Source organism: Salmo salar, chromosome 06 (assembly GCF_965601325.2).
Source record: "Salmo salar chromosome 06, fSalSal1, whole genome shotgun sequence".
In the NCBI taxonomy this organism is placed as follows: Eukaryota; Metazoa; Chordata; class Actinopteri; order Salmoniformes; family Salmonidae; genus Salmo; species Salmo salar.
In genome coordinates, this window is record NC_138296.1 from 36,313,943 (window position 1) to 36,332,450 (window position 18,508).

Below are 18,508 nucleotides of genomic sequence, written 5' to 3' on the forward strand. Positions count from 1 at the left end.
GTGTGATGTATTTATGTTCAGAATCATATGAAATGCTCTGAGACCAGGTTGGGAAGTAGTATAGTGATCCATTTTACAACCACAGATCAAAAAACATATCAGATGGCAATTGGCCTAGAAAGAATGCACCTTTATACCTTCCAGCATGAGAAACTGCCTGTAGCCAAAACAGATCATAAATGCCTCACACCGCATCCCTAAAATAATTGTAATCCAGAGAGTAATGCTATTTCATCTCCAAGCCAGCTCGGGCAATGCATTTACCTATAGTTATTGCGACTTCAGAAGCCAAGTAAATGAGAGGTAGAGAGGAAGGCTGAGCGTTGGAGGGCAGAGTCCAGCCCAGCCCACTTCAAGTCGAGTCTCGCGTCAGTCGTTTTCTCCCATCACAATCTGTCACGTCTGATCATCAGTCAGAGCGTACTGTATTCAAACGCAAGACAACTGTGCTAAATAAGAACACGATCTCAGGCAAAGCTAAACTTCTAAAAGGTATGTCTTTGTAGTTATATTTGTGTAATAGCCTACTTATATTTGTACGGGGTATTTTTCGTTTTTATAAATATTTGAATGATACTTGTTTGGTATTTATTTATTCAAAAGATAGTATGGTGTTTTAGACAGTTGATCGAAATTCTATAATTCGATGGCATATAATAACTAGGCTAAAGCAAGGACAGGTTTATTTGTCTTATATTTCAGAAATTAAGCAATGTTGTGGAAAATCCAGATATTTAGCTTCACAATTTTGATACAAGCCTGTAGCCTATACTTGCCCACTGACAAGTTGATGAAAACAACAGATTTCAGTGTTGTCTTGTTCTTTTTCTGAAATAATACAAACTTGAATAACTACTAATTATTTAAAAAACGTAACTTAATTCATACATTTGCATACCCAATCCATAATAATTTTGAATTAGTGTTTTATCATATGCTATGTTTAAAACAGATAGGCAACAGTGCCTCAAATACAATTGAATCCAATTGTATTTGCACACGCTTTGAAAACAACAGGTGTAGACTAACACTGAAATACTTACTTACGGGTCCTTTTCCAACAATGTAGAGTTAAAGATTTTAAAAAATTGAAATAGTGGGACAAGGAATAAATATACAGTGCACAACGAATAACAATAACGAGTAAAAAAATAACATGGCTATTCAGGGAGTACTTGTACCTGAGTCGATGTGCAAGGGTACGAGGTAATTGACGTAGCTGTGTATATATAGGTATGGGTAAAGTGACTGGAAAACAGGATAGATATCAGGCAGTAAATAGACATTAGCAGAAGTGTATGTGGTGAGTGGTGTGAAAGTCTGTGTGTGTGTGTGTGTGTGTGTGTGTGTGTGTGTGTGTGTGTGTGTGTGTGTGTGTGTGTGTGTGTGTGTGTGTGTGTGTGTGTGTGTGTGTGTGTGTGTATGTGTGAGAGAGAGAGAGAGAGAGAGAGAGAGAGAATGTGGCGTCAGTATGCATGTATGTGCGTTTTGTGTGTGTGTGTGTGTGTGTGTGTGTGTGTGTGTGTGTGTGTGTGTGTGTGTGTGTGTGTGTGTGTGTGTGTGTGTGTGTGTGTGTGTGTGTGTGTGTGTGTGTGTGTGTGTGCGTGTGCATGTGTGTGTGTGTTTTGAGGTGTTAGTGTAAGTATGCGTGATTGTAGAGTCCAGTGTGTGTGTGTGTATAGAGTCAGTGCAGGAGATTTAGTGCATACAAAAAGTGTTTGTGTGTGTTGGGGTGTCAGTGTAAGTATATGTGTAGGTGTGAGTGTGCCTACATTTCTGTTCATGTGTGCATCGAGATAATTAATCAAAGTTGACAGGCAGAATGACCGTTTTCCCCCCCAAAATAAAACTGAGCTGGAAGATAAAGATAAATATGAATTAGTGACATAATAGGCCAAGTTTCTCCAGGACAAAACACTAATATTGGGAATTCTGTTATTATGTCTTTTTAATGGCGCCTTAGCTTGGTAATTTCTCATTTGTAAGGCACCTGTGGAGTAATGTCTTTGCTAGTTTCATACTCAAAAACATTCTATTAGAATTTGAACGAAGACAGGTACTGTTAATTACAAGGTTAATGAAGAATGTACACCTCCCCCTTTTATTTACATGTGTGTGTTGTTACAGATAAATAGGCTATTATACTGTATTTCAATACTGTTATTTTGTTTCCAGGTTTCTTGCTTGTCTGAGCCATCCAGTGGATTGTCCAGGCATTGCACAGTATTGGATAATGCTATCACATTGAGGATTCTTATTACCATCTATTCTAATACTAAATACAAAAAACTGGACTGCTCTATCTGTCAGAAACGACATTCAAAGATAGATTTCCTAAGGAATGTACATTCCCCACTTCCAACATACTGAATTATGGACTGCCTAAGAATTATGTGATGCAGAGTGGAAAGCATCTCGTCAGCTAAAAAGAAAGCAACATTCTCAGAATACCAATGGAAGCATCGCATGCTGCTTACGCTGCTTACGCTGCCCCCACTGTGGTTCCCATGTCCCCATCGGCAGGGTACCTGCTCCGGATGTTCCGCGAGTACCAGAGCAATGCTGTCATCAGAGAACACTACAACTACACAGGCAAACTGAAGGAGAACAAGTACAAGGATGGACTAAAGTCAGAGGCCATAGCCTTCCTGCTGATCTGCTTGCTCATAGTGCTGGAGAATGCTGTGGTGCTGTTGGCCATCTGGAAGAATAAGAAATTCCACCTGCCCATGTACTATCTGTTAGGCAACCTAACACTCTCAGACCTGCTAGCAGGCTTCACCTACATGGTGAACATTGTGACTTCAGGGGCCAACACGTTAAAGATGACCCCTGTGCTGTGGTTCCTGAGGGAGGGGGGGGTGTTCATAACGCTGGCCGCCTCTGTCATCAGCCTCCTGGCCATCGCCATTGAGCGCCACGTCACCATGGTGAGGATGAAGCCCTACCAGGGGGCCAAGCGAGGCCGGATGTTTGCCCTGATCGGGGCCAGCTGGGTTCTGTCAGTGTTCCTGGGGGTGCTGCCCGTCCTGGGCTGGAACTGTATGGGCCGTCTGGACCAGTGCTCCACCGTCCTGCCGCTCTTTGCCAAAAGCTACATCCTCTTCTTAATCACCGTGTTCACCGCTGTGCTGCTGGCCATCGGGGTGCTTTATGTGCGCATCTTCCACACTGTCAAGTCCAACACAAAGCACCTGGGCTCTGGACCGCAGCGCAAAGGCCTGGCCCGCAAGTCCCAGAAGTACATGGCCCTGCTGAAGACCGTCACCATCGTGCTGGGTGTCTTCATCGTCTGCTGGCTGCCTCTCTTCATCCTCCTCTTGCTGGACTTCTGCTGCCCGGCTCAGAGCTGCCAGGTGCTCTTCAAGGCGGACTACTTCCTGGGCATCGCCATGATCAACTCTCTCCTCAATCCCATCATCTATACCCTGACCAGTAAGGACATGAGGAGGGCCATCCTGAGGCTGCTGTGTCGACGCTGCCTCCTCACCAAGGATGGCCAGGTGAAGAAGATAGGGATGTCCTTCCTGGAGTGCAGTACCAGTAAGACTGAGGCGCCCTCCCATAGGCTGGAGGGCCTGGAGATCACAGTCTCTTCTGCGAACTTCACCCCTTCCACTACAAAAGCTATCTACCCCAGGATGTCAAAGACATGACTTGTCCATGACGGCCCAATGTGACTCAGCAGTAATAATGGATAATTGTCCAATTACAGTAAGAGCAGAGTCTTGGATACCCCCTTGACTGGACCACTCTTCGGCACCATCTTACAGCTGTGAGACTACTACATGTTACGTATGGGTTGTAAATGGAACTACAAGCAGGGAGGAAGTAATACTCTTCCTCTCACCTCAAAAGGGTAGAGAACGTCAGCGGAACCCACCATTGTCTTATGTTTTGACCTTCCTCCCCTGGTCTGGCATTTTCTTCCTTGACAGATAAGCTGGAGGTTTCCATTTAAAGACAGGTCGGTCTATTGTTAGGAAGTCAACCCTCAGTCACAGTGTTAGAGAAAGAAATACCTTGTTGGTTTTTAGTCTTCGGCGCCAAGCATTTAACGGATTAATATGCTGTTCTCATACTGTGAAAGTCCTTCTCTCGTATGCTGAGATACAATATATCTTTCATACGTTAACAATACTCCAAACTGCAGAAAAGAAAAACCCTCCTGAAGGAATGGATTCATGTTTGCAGCAGTATTTTGAATTCACCATTTACCGGTATTTAAAGAGAACCACTCAACCAGCAGCTGTGAAATTAACATTATTCATGTTTTTTATTATACAAAGATTGAAACACATTTAGTACATTTTATTTTGAGTCATACACATAAGTAAAGTATACATTTGAGTCATGCTAAGGCTCATCCTTATATCCCCTCTCTAGAAAATACATAATACAAACATAATGACATGTAATTAAAACATGAAGAATCCACACCCAAAACTTCTACCAGAACCATGTCATTTTTGTCATCTGATCTCAGGTCAGCTGGAATTCTGGGTAGAGGTTCCCAGACCAACATTAGAGGCTTGGTGGCTTAGACAGACAGAGAATGTCACGTTGATGCCTCTTCTGGTTTGCACATCTCTGGAGGTCTCTAAAACACACGTAGCAGCAGACATGATTGTGAGCAATAAAAAGGACATTATTGACTGGCTCTAGTTTTGTGGACTCAAAAAGTATGGAAATTATATTGAACACAGCCTGTTCACAAAAACAATAGCCTTCAGATCTTTCCTGAACAAGCTGGAGAATATCCCTCTCATGCAATGAAGTGTTATGTCTATCTTCTGTAAACAGTGGTCAATAGAAATGTGTCAAAGACAAACCACAAATGCATGGGGTTCCATGTATAAAGTTCCATTGTAACAGCAGTGGTGTTTAAAAAGCAAGCAATTCAAAATCTGTTCTCACATTGTATATAAATGTACAAATGAAAATATTTATATTTCTGTCTTACTGTACTATACAGTATATTGTGTAAATAAAATGAACAATAGTTTCTGTATTTCGTTTATTCTGAACTAAACTTAATTTATGAGGCCACTGCCAATGTTTTATATGTACATTCAAACAATAAATAAATGTATGTGAACAATATCTACAAAAACAGTATTTTTGGTCATTGTTTGCAGAATAAACATCCATACAAATAACATTGAATCTAGTTATTTCCTCTCACCCTATATTTGTGAAGCCAGAGGCCTCATGTGTGAGAATATGAAAGTGCTAGTGTCAATGTGGTGAGTGCGATGTTTCAGATCTTTCACAGGAAACTTACTCTCCCATCATCCACCAGTTATAAAAGGCTTTGACCTATATAGTCATCACATACCATACACTTCAACACTGAAAAGTGCATAAACACCGATAAGCAAATGTCAACTTAATTCATTTGAGAAGATGGAACAGTCTACAAAATATACATATACACCAAGGTGTAGTTTCCCACGATAGAGCAGACAGATGCCAAAGAAACGATGTACTGTATATCACAATAAAATGTAAATGTCTGATCGATGCTGAAGTTATTAAAGTAAACACACAAGCACACACGACAAACCCCTCCACTTGACCCACAGTGCACCAAATCCATACCACAAGCAACCATTCAAGAAGAAGACATGCGCTTGTGGCAACACAGAGAGAAGGCAGCAGTCATTGGGGACAATATACTTGACGCCCCGTTTCCAGTAAGATTATAAACAAGAAACCACCAGCTGACGAAGTTACACGAGTTGAGATCCAAACGAAACCTGTCCCCCGCCCTGTATCAAATCAACTACTCACCACATGCTACACTGGCAGAAACCTACCTAAGCATTGGCAATAAAATATGACTCATTTACAAAATGTGTGGGACATGCAATGAAGAGTAATGGTAAGATTTGCATAAATTGTGTGTGAACAAAAAAACTGCCCTTTTCCATTTAAGACTAGAAACAAGTCCCCTTAACCATAAATGGTTGAACTCACTTTGTCAACATGGACTTTTGCAAAAGTGGGTAAAGTTTGGCCTGGCCACAAATTTAATAAATAGAGTTGCTCTAAAATGAGATAATCTCCACAATAACTCATGTCAGGCTTTCTGCCCTGCCAATTATTTTAGGCTCACAGATGTTCATTAGGAAAATTCAATGGGTAGACAACTAATAACAGCAACACATTATTACTGCAGCAGTTACAATTATGTTTCTATTCAACCAAAACCTCAGAAACACTAGTCAATTGTGCATCCTTCTTGCTTGGAAAGCCCATGGAGGAATAGCATTTACCATGAATAACAGTTACCATTCCTGAAAATCTCAGTTTGCAAAAACAAACTGCAATGCAGTCCAGAATACTGTCTGTTGCATAAGCACACCTTCACATTGGACATTTATTGCATTAAAAAGGTGATCAGCACCCAACTTTTCAATACAGTAATTTCAGTACCATATCAAAAAGCAATGGGTTTGCAATGACACCTATTGGCAGAAAATAGTATTTCTAAAAATCATAATGTCTATGGTGAAAGTAGATACAAATAAAAGCTAGGGTTATAGGTTACTACCCAAATAAGTATTCTAGGAAATGTGATGCTTAGGAAAACTGCTTTATTCAATATAACAAAATATCATGCAAGTCAATACCAACAATAGGAATACAATCTTATTATAAAACAAATGTATTACAACACATAAACACAACAGACAATCCAACCACAGGAGAAACAACTACTGGATACTTATGGCAACTTTCCTTTGATCTCTTCTACCATTCAGTGCTGACAAAGTTCCACAGCTCATCACTGACTGAACACCGAGACCGCACAGAGGTGTCTATGTTGATTGGTGTGGCCAGGTCAGCTCCATAGTGCACTGCAAGGGATTAAAGTACACTCAAACATTAGTTAAACGCAACCAAAACCCACATCAACCAGCCATTAAACAAGAATTCCACATTTGTGACTTGTCAAAGGGTGATGGAAAAACAGTTATGCAGTGACAAATACCTCCTCTCAGAACGTGTGGCTCCGTGTCATACTCCCACTTGATCTTGGTCACCTTGTGGTACAACTGGGCCACGTATCTGCAGAATTAACAGTTTGTCAAGTTGCACCATGCTGTTCATGATGTGAGATCAATGCTCACCGACTATCATGGTTTAGTGCGGTGGGCTCGTGTGGTGTTGGGAGTGATTATTTCAGTATGCTGTTAGTCCTACTCACATGGCTGATGGGATAACCTCTGTAGTGTCATCATCAACCTCCTGCTGCAGAGTCTGCAGCTCCTGCTCTGAGTCACGCAGACTCTCCAGCTCCCTCTGCAGGAACCTGAGGAACCGGTCAAGGAAACCAACACGGAGAGAATCTCAATTGGTGCTGTTCGACTCCACGCTTCCTCAACTCCATCCTCTCCTACTCCTCAACTCCAACCTCTCCTTGCCCGATTTTGAAAAAGGTCAAAGGTAATTGAGGAGCGGAGGCGAGGAAAATGCGCTTGTATTAAATAAGAATCCTTGTCCACTCGTATGTCATCAGGCAAATTACGTTTACAGGGGTGGAGTCCCAAAATAAGTGTAACGTGATAAAAACATTTAGCTAGTAGATAAAATTTGCATAGATTTAAAAAAATGTGTGCATGCATTTCTCTTTAGAGAAAACAGCTGATTCAAAGGCGTTGTTGCAGATGCTCACTGTATGGCATATAAACTGAAATCTCAAAATACTTTCAACAATGGATGGCAGCCTGGTCAGCCTGTTGCAATAGACAAAGCATTCATGTGCACTTTTAAGAGAACCAATTGCAGTACATGAAGAACTTGTTCTGTGTAGAGACAGAGCATGACTGGGTGAAGGATACTGTAGTTCTGAGTCCATGTTCTGGCTCCTTGCTGTACACTGCAGCAGCTCCTGCTCCAGGCTGTCCAGCTCCCGCTCTGCCTGGCTCTTCTGCCCCTCCATGTCCAGCAGCTTCTGACTCGCCTCATCCTCACACTGAACTACACCTGAGGACAATGGCGATCAAAAAGGCTATATAGCTTGACGGCATGAAAATAAATAAAGTAAGTTATCATATGACAGGATCTACAAGTTTGTTATTTTTCCTTGCCGTTTAACACCAGTGTGATGGTTTTCTTCGTGTCCAAGTGTCGCTCAAAGAAACACTGCTGTTTTTCTCTCACTTTTCTTAATTCATCGTCAGCTTCGCTGCTTTTTAGTATTTTGATCATCGACTCTCCCGTGTCCATAACGTCCTGAAGCATGGTAACGTCTTTTCTGTGGAAAATTTTAGTAGAAATAGACAAATTACTGCCTATTCAAGAGTAGACTAGCTGGTGCATCATCAACACCACTAAAATTGTTTGCTGACTACGTTAACTAACGTTAGCTGCAGAGGCTCTTGCTTGAAAACAGCCGTCAACCTTAATGCCCAGACCCTCTGCCGACAGCTACTGTTACTAACATCTTAATTAAATACGTTTAGAAAGGTATACAATAACAAGCATTGATTTACCGTGTTTTGCCGAATGTAAACAGTTCACTTCACTCGTTTCCGTAATTCAAAGTTGTCCTGCGAACGCGCGCGCTTACATGAGGTGCCAGAGAAAGTGCCTGACGGAATTTTTGTTTCTAAACAAAAAACTAAATTACAGGAGAAATGTAAAATATTTATTCACATACACAATATAACAATAAGTAGATGCATACAATTGAAAATATAGAATTAATAGAAAGCGCCAAAAATATCTAGCGTTCTGATTGGCTAGATCCACACGGGGGCGCCAATGTCATGAGATTACTAGATTTATTTTACACAATGTCACCTGATGGACCCACGGAGTTTCATTTTCATTAGACGAACAACGTACAGCAGTGGCTCCCAACCCTTTTCGATTACTGTATCATCTGAATTTTTCACTGCCCGGAGTACCCCCTCATGTGTATTTTACCGGGTCTATTATTCTCAAGTACCCCTGGTTGGGAACCAATAATTTATAGTATACATACTCTCTTTGATGGAACTGCGGTGGTGTTGTGGGATAGGTAGGCTCACTGTACCCCCAGAGGTTATTTCTGGACAAAATTTGTACATTTTAGGGAACCATTTTCTTCTTAAGAACAACAGTTGGAGTACACAAAATGTCCTACAATTGTATTGCACAGTTTGCAAAATACAGTCAAGTAAATCACAATTGTTCCAAGAGTTGTTCAAGTTGATCTGATAGTTTTCAGGAATAAAATACAAAATATACAATTCTAAGCAGCCCTCAGAAAAATAGCAGCAATGGCAACTATCAGTGCCAATGCTATTGTAAGCTCATTGAACTTTGATTTATGAGGAACCATACTGTTCTCTGGTCCATTTATATTGTGCAGTTTGTCACTTTACCAACCATAAACCACAAAAATATAAGGGGAACATAAATCAGAATGCTGCCATTCTCTCCCTCACTCCTTGATCCCTTGCTTCTCAGTCTTCTCTTGAGCCTTTCGTTTCTGCCTGCCAAGCTGCCTGAAGTGCAGTCTCTTGGGATTCAGTCCATAGGCCTTCAGTCTCTGTCCGCTGAACTCTCGCCCACCCATTTTCACCCTGAAGGGCCCCTTCCCCGACATGAGGCGGCTTCCTGGGTGCCTGTTTTTCTTCTTTGGCAATTTTGGCCTTTCAGTCCTTGTGTTGGCAGTCTCCTGAGTGGTAGCAACTGTTTCCTCCTCCAGTTTCAACTTCTTGGATTTAGGTACCAGGAACTCCTCTTCCTGGTCTCCTGCCTCTCTCAGTGCCTGGACTACCGTCCTCTCACCAGAGTCCAATGCAGAGCTTTCCTGACTGGGTCCAGCCTCATCATCATCCTCCAGATCCTTGTCATCCTTCTCTGCATTCTTCATCCTGTCTCTTCTCTTCTTACCCACTTTGGTCTTGCCCTCTGCTTTGTCCTCCCTGCAAGGAAATATGAGCACAAATTGGTCAATGATGATAATTCAGTTTTTCAGATTTCTTAGAGAACATATTCTGCCAATCTGCATATGGTAGAATACTCACTCAGCATAGAAAGAGTTCAAGACTTCTATCTTTTTCTTCACATTTTGTCCTTTGATTTTGTAGTTCTGCAAATCACTCATCTCCTCCTTGTCAGACCTGAAAAAGAGATTGAAGAAAAAAAATAGAAAAGGAAAAATATGAAAGGCCATTTTCCCCATAGGTAGCTGATTAGTAAATGCCTACTGTTTTGAAACCAGGTTCATTACCTGAACATGCAGGTCTTCTTTAGCGAGGCCCAGCGGTTCAGCTCTTTCTCATCTGCTCCCAGGATCTGAGGGAAGAACAAGTTACTTTCTGTAATAGTAACATATTCATACAGCCACTTTAAACAAAGACGCTAAATCCACAGAAATGACTTTAAACCTAATTTGTGCAGATAAGGCTCCAAGCAAGTTGATAACTCAGTGCATACAAGCATTTCCCTTTCTATCATTCTCTCCTCATCCTCGTCTGCTCAGAGAGAAGATTAACTGAAGTCATGCCCTGGTCAGAGCCGTCCCCAGAGGGTGGCAATACCAGGTCAGTCACATCTCAGCTCATCAGTGCAAGACTCAGGGTCTGTACAGTACAACACTATAGCACAACCCAGGGTTCGGGGGTCAATTATATTTAAATTCCAGACAACTAAAAAAGTTAACCAAACTCACATTTTTTTCTAATTGAAAAGCATGGGGAAAAGTTTGCATTTTAGTGTACTTCCTGAATTCACTTGAACCCAACCCTGAGACAACCTATTAGGAACTAGAGCTCCCAGTCTCACCTCGTCAGTGGACAGGCCAAAGTCATTGGCCAGGACCTGCCTGTAGCGAAACCTGCAGGGGATGTCGTCTATGATGTCCTCATAGTCCAGCTTATAGTACTCGTCCAGGTACTGCTCAAAGGACTTCTCCTCTGAAACACAAAGGATGGATGCATGAAAGAGCATTCAGTCTCAATATCTATAGTACATCAAACAGAATCGAAAAGGTTATGGAAAATAACCCAAGATTCATGGTGCTGAACCTCCTGAGACTTACGGGGGTCAAACACAGGCTTGTTTTGGGTAATGACCTCAGCAAAATGAGACTTCTTTCTCTTCTTTCCCATCAGCGGGGCATCCACCTTCATCTTCTCCTTTTTCTTCTGCTTCTTGGAGGTGCTTGGCTGACTGGGATCATAGTCTGCATCCATCTGGTCAAGTGAGAGTTCAGATGAGTGAGTCACATACAATCTCAAAGGCCTGACTATCTCCAACATCAACGAGACCTTTATTTCTGACTAGCCTCCCTAAATGTGTTTCTGAAGGTCTGCAGGCAATGCTGAAGTGATGATCATATTAGAGGAACTCACAATAAAATCTGGATCTTCACAGTTTGGCTGGTCATACTCTTCTCCTTCATGCTCCTCTTCCTCCCCTTCTTCACCACCATATTCCTTTTCTCCACCCTCTCCTGTCCATGTGTCCCAGTTCCAGTGTTCTGCAGGACAGAGAAAGCTACCTTATTACAATGCCACCGATTCTAAAGTATTAAATTCTACTTGAGATAATAAAATCAGCAACGAGTGACTTACCACCCTCTAGCTCTTCAACTTCAAACTGGGGCTTCTCCCCCTCTTCCTCTCCATAATATTCATCACCAAAGAATTTCTGGAAGAAGAAAAAAATACAGGGAGAGACAATAAGACGAGTGTCTTTTTATTTACAATCCGTTTCTCTTCTTGAGGTGTGAGAGTGGTCACCTGCATGAGCTGGTCATGCTGCTGGGGGTCAAAGTCTCCCTCCAGGTCCACCTGACTGAAGGCCAGCTGCTCGTTGCCCGTCAGCTCCTGCAGCCGCCGCAGCTTCTGCATGATCTCATTACGCTTCAGGTTCTTCAGCTGCTTCAGCTGCTCATGCTTCTGCTCCTTCTCCTGCAGGGGCCAGAAGAGTGACAGGTCGGTTCGTTGGCAGAGTGGGAGGGTGAGAGAAATGAGGAAGGAATGGTATGATGTATAAGATTAAAACTAAAAGAGAGAGTCTACTGACCTTTTTCTTCCTATCCTTCACTTCCTCCCTTTTGAGCTTCCTGCGCTCGTCTTTGGAGCGGACAGAGGTGGCAATGGTACGGGGGTAAGTCTTGATCTGTAAGGAACAATAAGATATGAGACCAAGGTACATACACTACACCATACAAACAGACATGTGCATGTAGAGACAGACGGGAAAGTCCACCTTCTGGGCATCAGGCTCCTCAAAGCGGAAGTTGTAGTGTCTTTCAAAGTCCTCCTGGCGCTCCAAGAACGACTCCCCATCCTCTTCTGAGTCCTCCACGTCATCATTCACCACTTCGTCATAGCTGGGGATCCTGCACAGAGCCATGGCAGATTAGTACACAGTCAGAGTGGTGCTGAGCACTGCTCTACGATTACAATTGAAAGCATACAGACAAAACAACAAAAAAATGATAAATGTATAGACATAAAATAACTTATGTAAATAACTGTTACCTGTCCACGTCATCTTTCTCCATGTAGCCCTTATTCAGGACAAAATCCCTAAGGAAACACTCCTTCTCATCCAGCTCTGGGTCGTTCCAATAGTCCCTCAGGTATTTCTGTCTCAACACAGTGCACATATTTCAGTCACAGCAGGTCATTACATATCTCTCTTTCCCTCTATTCCAACAGTCTCTCCATCACTCACCATGTCCTGCACCTCTTCTGGGCCATCCAGCTCTGCCTGGCCTTTCAGCCAGTCCACATAATCCTCTTCCTCTTTATCCTGTTGGGTAGAAAGATAACAGGTTAGAGGAATAGAATGTTTCTCTCTGCAGTGCTTTATACTGTAAGATAAGACAAAGTCAGGCACCGGTTCCCACTGACCTTCTCTTCCTGTGTTTTGGTCCTCCTCTTCAGCAGCTGAAAGTCCTCTTCACTGCCCTCCTCATCACTGTCCTGTATGAACTTACGGAAGCTGGAGGAAGCATGACACAGTGTTTAAAAGAGTTATAAAAGACAGAAAACAAGGGTGTATTTACACAAATAAATAACTGTTATTTAGGACAAACGACACAGTGATTATGAGAGAATTTAACCCTTACCTCTCTTTCAATTCTCTCTGCTCCTGGATGTAACTTGGAGATGCAGCTCTCTGTCAAAGAAAGCAAAGGCAAACAAATGACTTCTTGTGACATACCTCCATGTAAATGTGTCATAACATACAATGTATCATAACATGCCTCTCTCCTCTTTGCAGCCTCTTCATCATCACTCTCCTCCTCATCATCATCCTCATATTTACTGGGAATGAGACAAATTGTTATTGTCAAACCATTTGCCCAAAATGAGATATGAAGATATGCACAGTAGGACATCTGCAGCTCACTCACCCTCCCCGTTCCAAGATAACTTTTCGCTCATAGTCTTTCAGATACATTGGCTTCTCTGTTTTCTTTGAAGTTGAAGGCTGGGCATCATCCCCAATGGATGCATCTGATTAAGAATGAAACATTGGGTGGTGAAAGACACCTCTTAAACAAACAAACACAGAATCAAAGTGTCATACTGTAATCAGTTGCAGCAACAACAAGACACGCTGACTGATGACATACCTTCCACTGTGTAGAATGTTGCATCAGTCTGATAGATCTTAGGATCTTTCTTCTTCAGCAGAGACAATGTTCTGTAGAAGTCCCTTTCAACTTTGGGGTCAAGTTCCTAAGAGGACACACATTAGTCTGCATTGAAATTACAAATATACAGGTCAAGGACCTACCAAAGGTAGGGCCAAAAACACTGACAAACCATAAACAGAACACCATGGCAGTGTTGGCATTTTGAACTTGAAACTATATAGCTAGCCAAATTAGATACAGTAATAGTACTTACCACCTCGCTATCATCATCTGACTCTGAATCTGAACCAGACTCACTCTCGTCAGCTTGGTCGCCATATTTGTCTTTCACTGAAATAAATCAATGATGAACATGACAAGCCATTCAATGGGGTGCAAGCATTCCGCTAGGAAAACAAGTCAGAACTAAATTTCTAGCTAGCTGGACATGCTAGCTAACTAGTTATAACCAAAAATGTAACGATGACTAAGTTAACTTCTGAACGTATAATTATATAAGTTAAATAAATTACAGAATAAGATTCATTTCAAATGGGATCAAAAGTTAGCAAGCACGTTGAAAATGATAACTTTAGCTAACATGAATTAAACGGCTGGCTTGCTAGCCATTTAGCTAGCTAACAAGCTTGGGAAGTCACACTTACGCCTTTGTAACTCTTCTTTTTGTCTATATTTGTCATATTTCTCTGCAAACTTTGAATTAATCTTGAAATCCGATTTTCCTGACATGATTACTTGTGAACTGGATAATATTTATCGGGAAAAGAATTCAGTGATATCTGTTCATGATGCTAACATCCACAGCTGCATGTATAGAACTACCACGTGGTTTCATGAGAGGAGGGTCAGAGTTGAAAATGAGGATCAACCAATCATAGGTCTAGAAAATATGTCCGTTTTATCAACAAATATATTTGTTGCCAATATAAAACTATTTTTTGAATATATAAAAAAATCACAAAATACATATTGATTTGCAAATATTTCTTAGAAATGTATTGCCAATTCAAATTAAGGGTCCTAGTTTGAGAGCATTGATGGCCTTGCCTTTTGTGTTAGTAAGAATATTAGTATAATTTATGTAATTTAATCATCTCCAACCTAGTAGCGATGTACGCCTTCCCTGTGGCTCAGTACGCCTTCCCTGTGGCTCAGTTGGTAGAGCATGGTGTTTGCAACGCCAGGGTTGTGGTTTCGATTCCCACGGGGGCCAGTACAGAAATAAAATAAACAATTAATGAAATGAAATGTATGTATTCATTACTGTAAGTCGCTCTGGATAAGAGTGTCTGCTAAATGACTAATATGTAAATGTAATGTGTGTGTCCTTTACAATGATAGTGTGCACTGAGGGACATGTTGAATTTTGTCTTCATTTATATAAAAAATCTGATTTATTGAATTATCTATGTGGTCTATATTAAAGAGCACTTAATTAAATATAACAAGCTTTAAAAATGTAACATTGTGCAAAATTTCTACTTAAAACAACAAAAGGCACTCATTTCGTGAAACAACCCAATTATATTGCTGTCCCTTGGCTATCACCTCCGATCTCAAACAAACACCTTCCTCCTCTCTGAATCCCACTGCAGCCTCACTCCCTAGAGCCCTCCAATACCTGGTCGACTATTCAAGACATGACACAGGGAACGAGGTGTATGAAGCTACTTAAAGTCATTCATTATTCCAGAAACAGTCTTTATCTCATGCACTATTGTTTGCTTTAGGTGGGATGTGTTATTATTTGACAGACTCGTTTGACAGGGGTGATAAGCTACAAGGATTGGCAAAGAATTGCAATGTAAACGTAACTGATGTTTTATTGTGGGGCCCAGGGAGATGAAGACATGACTCAGAGTAGCTAAGTACAAAGAGCAAACAGCAAAGAGGACATGAATGATGCCATGTAAGACCATATACGAGGTTGTTGTTTGAAAGGATCTAAGTAAAGCCCAATTCAGAGAGGTCAGAGCCACAGGAATGTTGAAGTGACAAACAGAATATACTGAGAGAATTTGGGCATAGGCCTAAATTGTCCAACTAGACAAAAACAGAACATTATATTGATGAAGTATTAAAAAGGAATAGTTGTCTCGATAATTGCAATTGAAAACAGGGTGAGTAAACTGGTGTCTTTGACCTGTTCTTTCTGAGTCAGACAATTGGAATAATGAATTCCATTACTGTTTTTAAAATACATTCATAAATCTTGTGTAAACTATCCTCCCAGTAGACATTATCTCCTGTACTTTCACTGTCTGGTCACCTTATGATCTTTAAAAAACCATAGGGATGGACCAGCATGGTACATATGGGCCTATACATATTGACAATTTGTACTAGAGCGCCTCCAGCTGTGCTACTGAGTCTCACTCCAAAAACATTGTGATGGGCTACTACACCATACTACACACACAGACAACACAAAAACATTGTGATGGGCTACTACACCATACTACACACACAGACAACACAAAAACATTGTGATGGGCTACTACACCATACTACACACACAGACAACACAACAACATTGTGATGGGCTATTACACCATACTACACACACAGACAACACAAAAACATTGTGATGGGCTACTACACCATACTACACACACAGACAACACAACAACATTGTGATGGGCTATTACACCATACTACACACACAGACAACACAAAAACATTAGATAGCTACAGAGTAGATTAGCATTGTATCTGACACAAAAGCCCCAGTTATTTTTCTGCTTTGACAAAGTCATTTCTGAAGAGCAATATATATTTAATGTGATTAGTGATTCATTTTAAGGATAAAAAAAATCGAACTGTCCCTCATTTTAAGGTCAACCCTATTATGTGAAGTGAACTCTCGTTTTAATATGGTGAAACTATTACATAACATCTAATAGTCAAATCATAGCGTATAAGAAAGTGAGTTGGTTCTACTCTTTTTGGCCATTTTATGGTGTTTTGTGGTGAAAACTGAGTAGTTCGAGCATAACACATCAACGCTGTTACCCATGGATAAACAAGATAGAAATGTTTTAACAATGAAATTTTTTTTCTGACGCTTGCATTCAATTGCACCTCCCTGTGGCACACAACAAGCTTCCTTTTCCCCTGTCACAAGGGGAAGTATGGCTAATTTAAGATAAAATCTTCAACCCTGTTACTTTATTCGGGAGTCAGTGCCACTTACCGTAGTAATTTAGTTTTTGAACCTCTTGAGTTGGGAAAAATGTTTTTTTATTAAGTTGAACATGTGCTCTTTATCGAATGTTAAAATGAAGTGAAATCAAACTGTTTTTTTTTTACCAAGTTACACATTTCAAAAGGCACCAAATTGGTGTAATTTATGTATCCTTTTATAATAGCCTACCCCGTGGCAAAGGAGTTTTTCTCACCTGACCTGGTATAAATTGGAGTTAAAAATGAGATGAAGATGGGATGAAGAATTTAACTGGAAGCAAAACTACAAATCAACGCTTTCTGATGTGTACATTACGCGAGAGGGCTCACCTAAAAATCTAGAGCCATTGATATAGGTAAACAATAGGTAAAACATCAACAGGTTTCAGAAGGAAGCAGTGTCCTTCCATGGCCTATTTCCACCCTCCGCCCACTGCTTCCCCTTCTGGGAAAAGTGAATACGTCCAACCTCTGCATAGAATATTGTCATATATTCAATGTACACAAAAAACATAAGGATGGCCTCACCATTTATCTCTTCTGTAATGTTTACTTAAAATGAGAGAGTATGGTTAATATGTTTCCATATAGATAGGTTGTATTTCATATTAACTCCACTGATGATGTAAACTGTTTATTACACCAATCTGTTTGAATACCAGTATAAAGAATATTGCCCATATTGATAGTTTGTTACAGTTTTACACTCTGTTGTACCTCTAATAAACCCCAGCTCCAGTTCAGCTGTACTGAACTCATGTTGTTATGTTAATGATTAAGGACAACCCGAGGTTCTTTGCTTCAAAAATGCGTCATGCCAACAAAAACAACCAGTCTAGAACACTGTGTTAGGAAATGATGTCATATTCCAGGGAGCAGTTATTTGTTTGGATGAATGTCACAAGTAAAGTAATCAAACAAAAGGAGGCCAAATCTCCAGTTGAATAAGTGTCCTAGTTACTGACAGCTGGTTAACATTATTCAGCCAGTGATCCAAACCCAGCATCTACTTTATCTTTAAGTGTGTGCAGTACTGTCCTACTGTAACATGATCATCTAGTGTCCAAGGTCAGTTACCACCCATGACAGTCTAATAAAGATGGGGACTCTCCTAATTTACCATCTTTCACAATGGCAGCCAGAGTCACAACCTGAATGGAATGGAGATGTATGTCTGTTTGTATGTTTTTTATGTATTTACTGTATATGCATAAGTACGGACGTGTGTGTGTGTGTGTTTTCTTGGTATGTCATCATTTATCCTCCCTTCACAGCCTTGAACTTTGTCTACAGTAGGGAGCCTGCTGCCAGGACACATAGACAGTTTGACCTGATGTCACGTCCTGACCAGCATAAAGGGTTATTGGTTATTGTAGTTTGGTCAGGACGTGGCAGGGGGTATTTGTTTTATGTGGTTCGGGGTTTAATGGGATATGTATTTATGTAAGAGGGGTGTTTGATTTATGTGTTCCGGGGTTTTTGGGTAATGTTCTTGTTTTGTATTTCTATGGTTTTCTGTGTTGTGTATTTCTTTGTGTTGGCCTGGTATGGCTCTCAATCAGGAACAGCTGTACATCGTTGTTGCTGATTGAGAGTCATACTTAGGTAGCCCTGTTTAACCTGTCCCTTTGTGGGAAGTTGTTGTTGTTTGCATAGCTGTATGTGTAGCCTGCAATCCTGATCGATCGTTTTGTTTGTGTGCAATAA

At 41.0% G+C, this 18,508-nt stretch overlaps 3 protein-coding genes and 1 non-coding gene across 4 annotated transcripts; 1 reads left to right on the plus strand and 3 right to left on the minus strand.

Annotated features, from left to right (window-relative positions):
• Nucleotides 1-353: 353 nt before the first annotated feature.
• On the plus strand, nucleotides 354-5,159 carry LOC106607047 (sphingosine 1-phosphate receptor 1). The gene is made up of 2 exons (XM_014203608.3): nucleotides 354-492; nucleotides 2,176-5,159. The coding sequence occupies exon 2, from the start codon at nucleotides 2,454-2,456 to the stop codon at nucleotides 3,654-3,656; it is 1,203 nt and encodes a 400-aa protein (XP_014059083.3). The 5' UTR covers nucleotides 354-492; nucleotides 2,176-2,453; the 3' UTR covers nucleotides 3,657-5,159.
• A 1,423-nt stretch (nucleotides 5,160-6,582) lies between these two features.
• On the minus strand, nucleotides 6,583-8,629 carry LOC106607046 (kinetochore protein Spc24). The gene is made up of 6 exons (XM_014203607.3): nucleotides 8,502-8,629; nucleotides 8,097-8,263; nucleotides 7,848-7,992; nucleotides 7,214-7,318; nucleotides 6,998-7,074; nucleotides 6,583-6,863 (listed from the first exon to the last, which is right to left on the minus strand). Exons 2-6 carry the CDS (start codon nucleotides 8,248-8,250, stop codon nucleotides 6,757-6,759), a joined length of 588 nt encoding a protein of 195 aa, XP_014059082.2. The 5' UTR covers nucleotides 8,251-8,263; nucleotides 8,502-8,629; the 3' UTR covers nucleotides 6,583-6,756.
• A 5-nt stretch (nucleotides 8,630-8,634) lies between these two features.
• LOC100286593 (protein KRI1 homolog) lies at nucleotides 8,635-14,459 on the minus strand. Its single transcript, XM_014203605.3, has 19 exons — nucleotides 14,263-14,459; nucleotides 13,872-13,948; nucleotides 13,595-13,700; nucleotides 13,373-13,475; nucleotides 13,223-13,283; nucleotides 13,085-13,134; nucleotides 12,867-12,957; nucleotides 12,688-12,765; nucleotides 12,492-12,598; nucleotides 12,217-12,349; nucleotides 12,031-12,126; nucleotides 11,745-11,915; nucleotides 11,577-11,652; nucleotides 11,355-11,482; nucleotides 11,042-11,195; nucleotides 10,786-10,916; nucleotides 10,232-10,296; nucleotides 10,026-10,121; nucleotides 8,635-9,923 (listed from the first exon to the last, which is right to left on the minus strand). The coding sequence occupies exons 1-19, from the start codon at nucleotides 14,345-14,347 to the stop codon at nucleotides 9,437-9,439; spliced, it is 2,295 nt and encodes a 764-aa protein (XP_014059080.2). The 5' UTR covers nucleotides 14,348-14,459; the 3' UTR covers nucleotides 8,635-9,436.
• Nucleotides 10,476-10,573, minus strand: LOC123743613 (Z30 small nucleolar RNA). The gene has a single exon (XR_006770469.2). It is a non-coding gene; the product is annotated as a Z30 small nucleolar RNA (small nucleolar RNA).
• Nucleotides 14,460-18,508: the final 4,049 nt, after the last annotated feature.

Excerpts from the sequence above, each read along its gene's own strand:
- LOC106607047 (XM_014203608.3), top strand. The coding sequence starts at position 2,454 with ATGGAAGCATCGCATGCTGCTTACGCTGCTTACGCTGCCCCCACTGTG.
- LOC106607046 (XM_014203607.3), bottom strand. The coding sequence starts at position 8,250 with ATGCTTCAGGACGTTATGGACACGGGAGAGTCGATGATCAAAATACTA. Across the intron at positions 7,993-8,096 it reads CATCACACTGGTGTTAAACG|GTGTAGTTCAGTGTGAGGAT; the intron begins GCAAGGAAAAAT and ends CATTGTCCTCAG. Across the intron at positions 7,075-7,213 it reads GAGGTTATCCCATCAGCCAT|ATACGTGGCCCAGTTGTACC; the intron begins GTGAGTAGGACT and ends TTAATTCTGCAG.
- LOC100286593 (XM_014203605.3), bottom strand. The coding sequence starts at position 14,347 with ATGTCAGGAAAATCGGATTTCAAGATTAATTCAAAGTTTGCAGAGAAA. Across the intron at positions 13,135-13,222 it reads AGGCTGCAAAGAGGAGAGAG|AGAGCTGCATCTCCAAGTTA; the intron begins GCATGTTATGAT and ends TTTCTTTGACAG. Across the intron at positions 12,127-12,216 it reads AGGAGCCTGATGCCCAGAAG|ATCAAGACTTACCCCCGTAC; the intron begins GTGGACTTTCCC and ends TGTTCCTTACAG.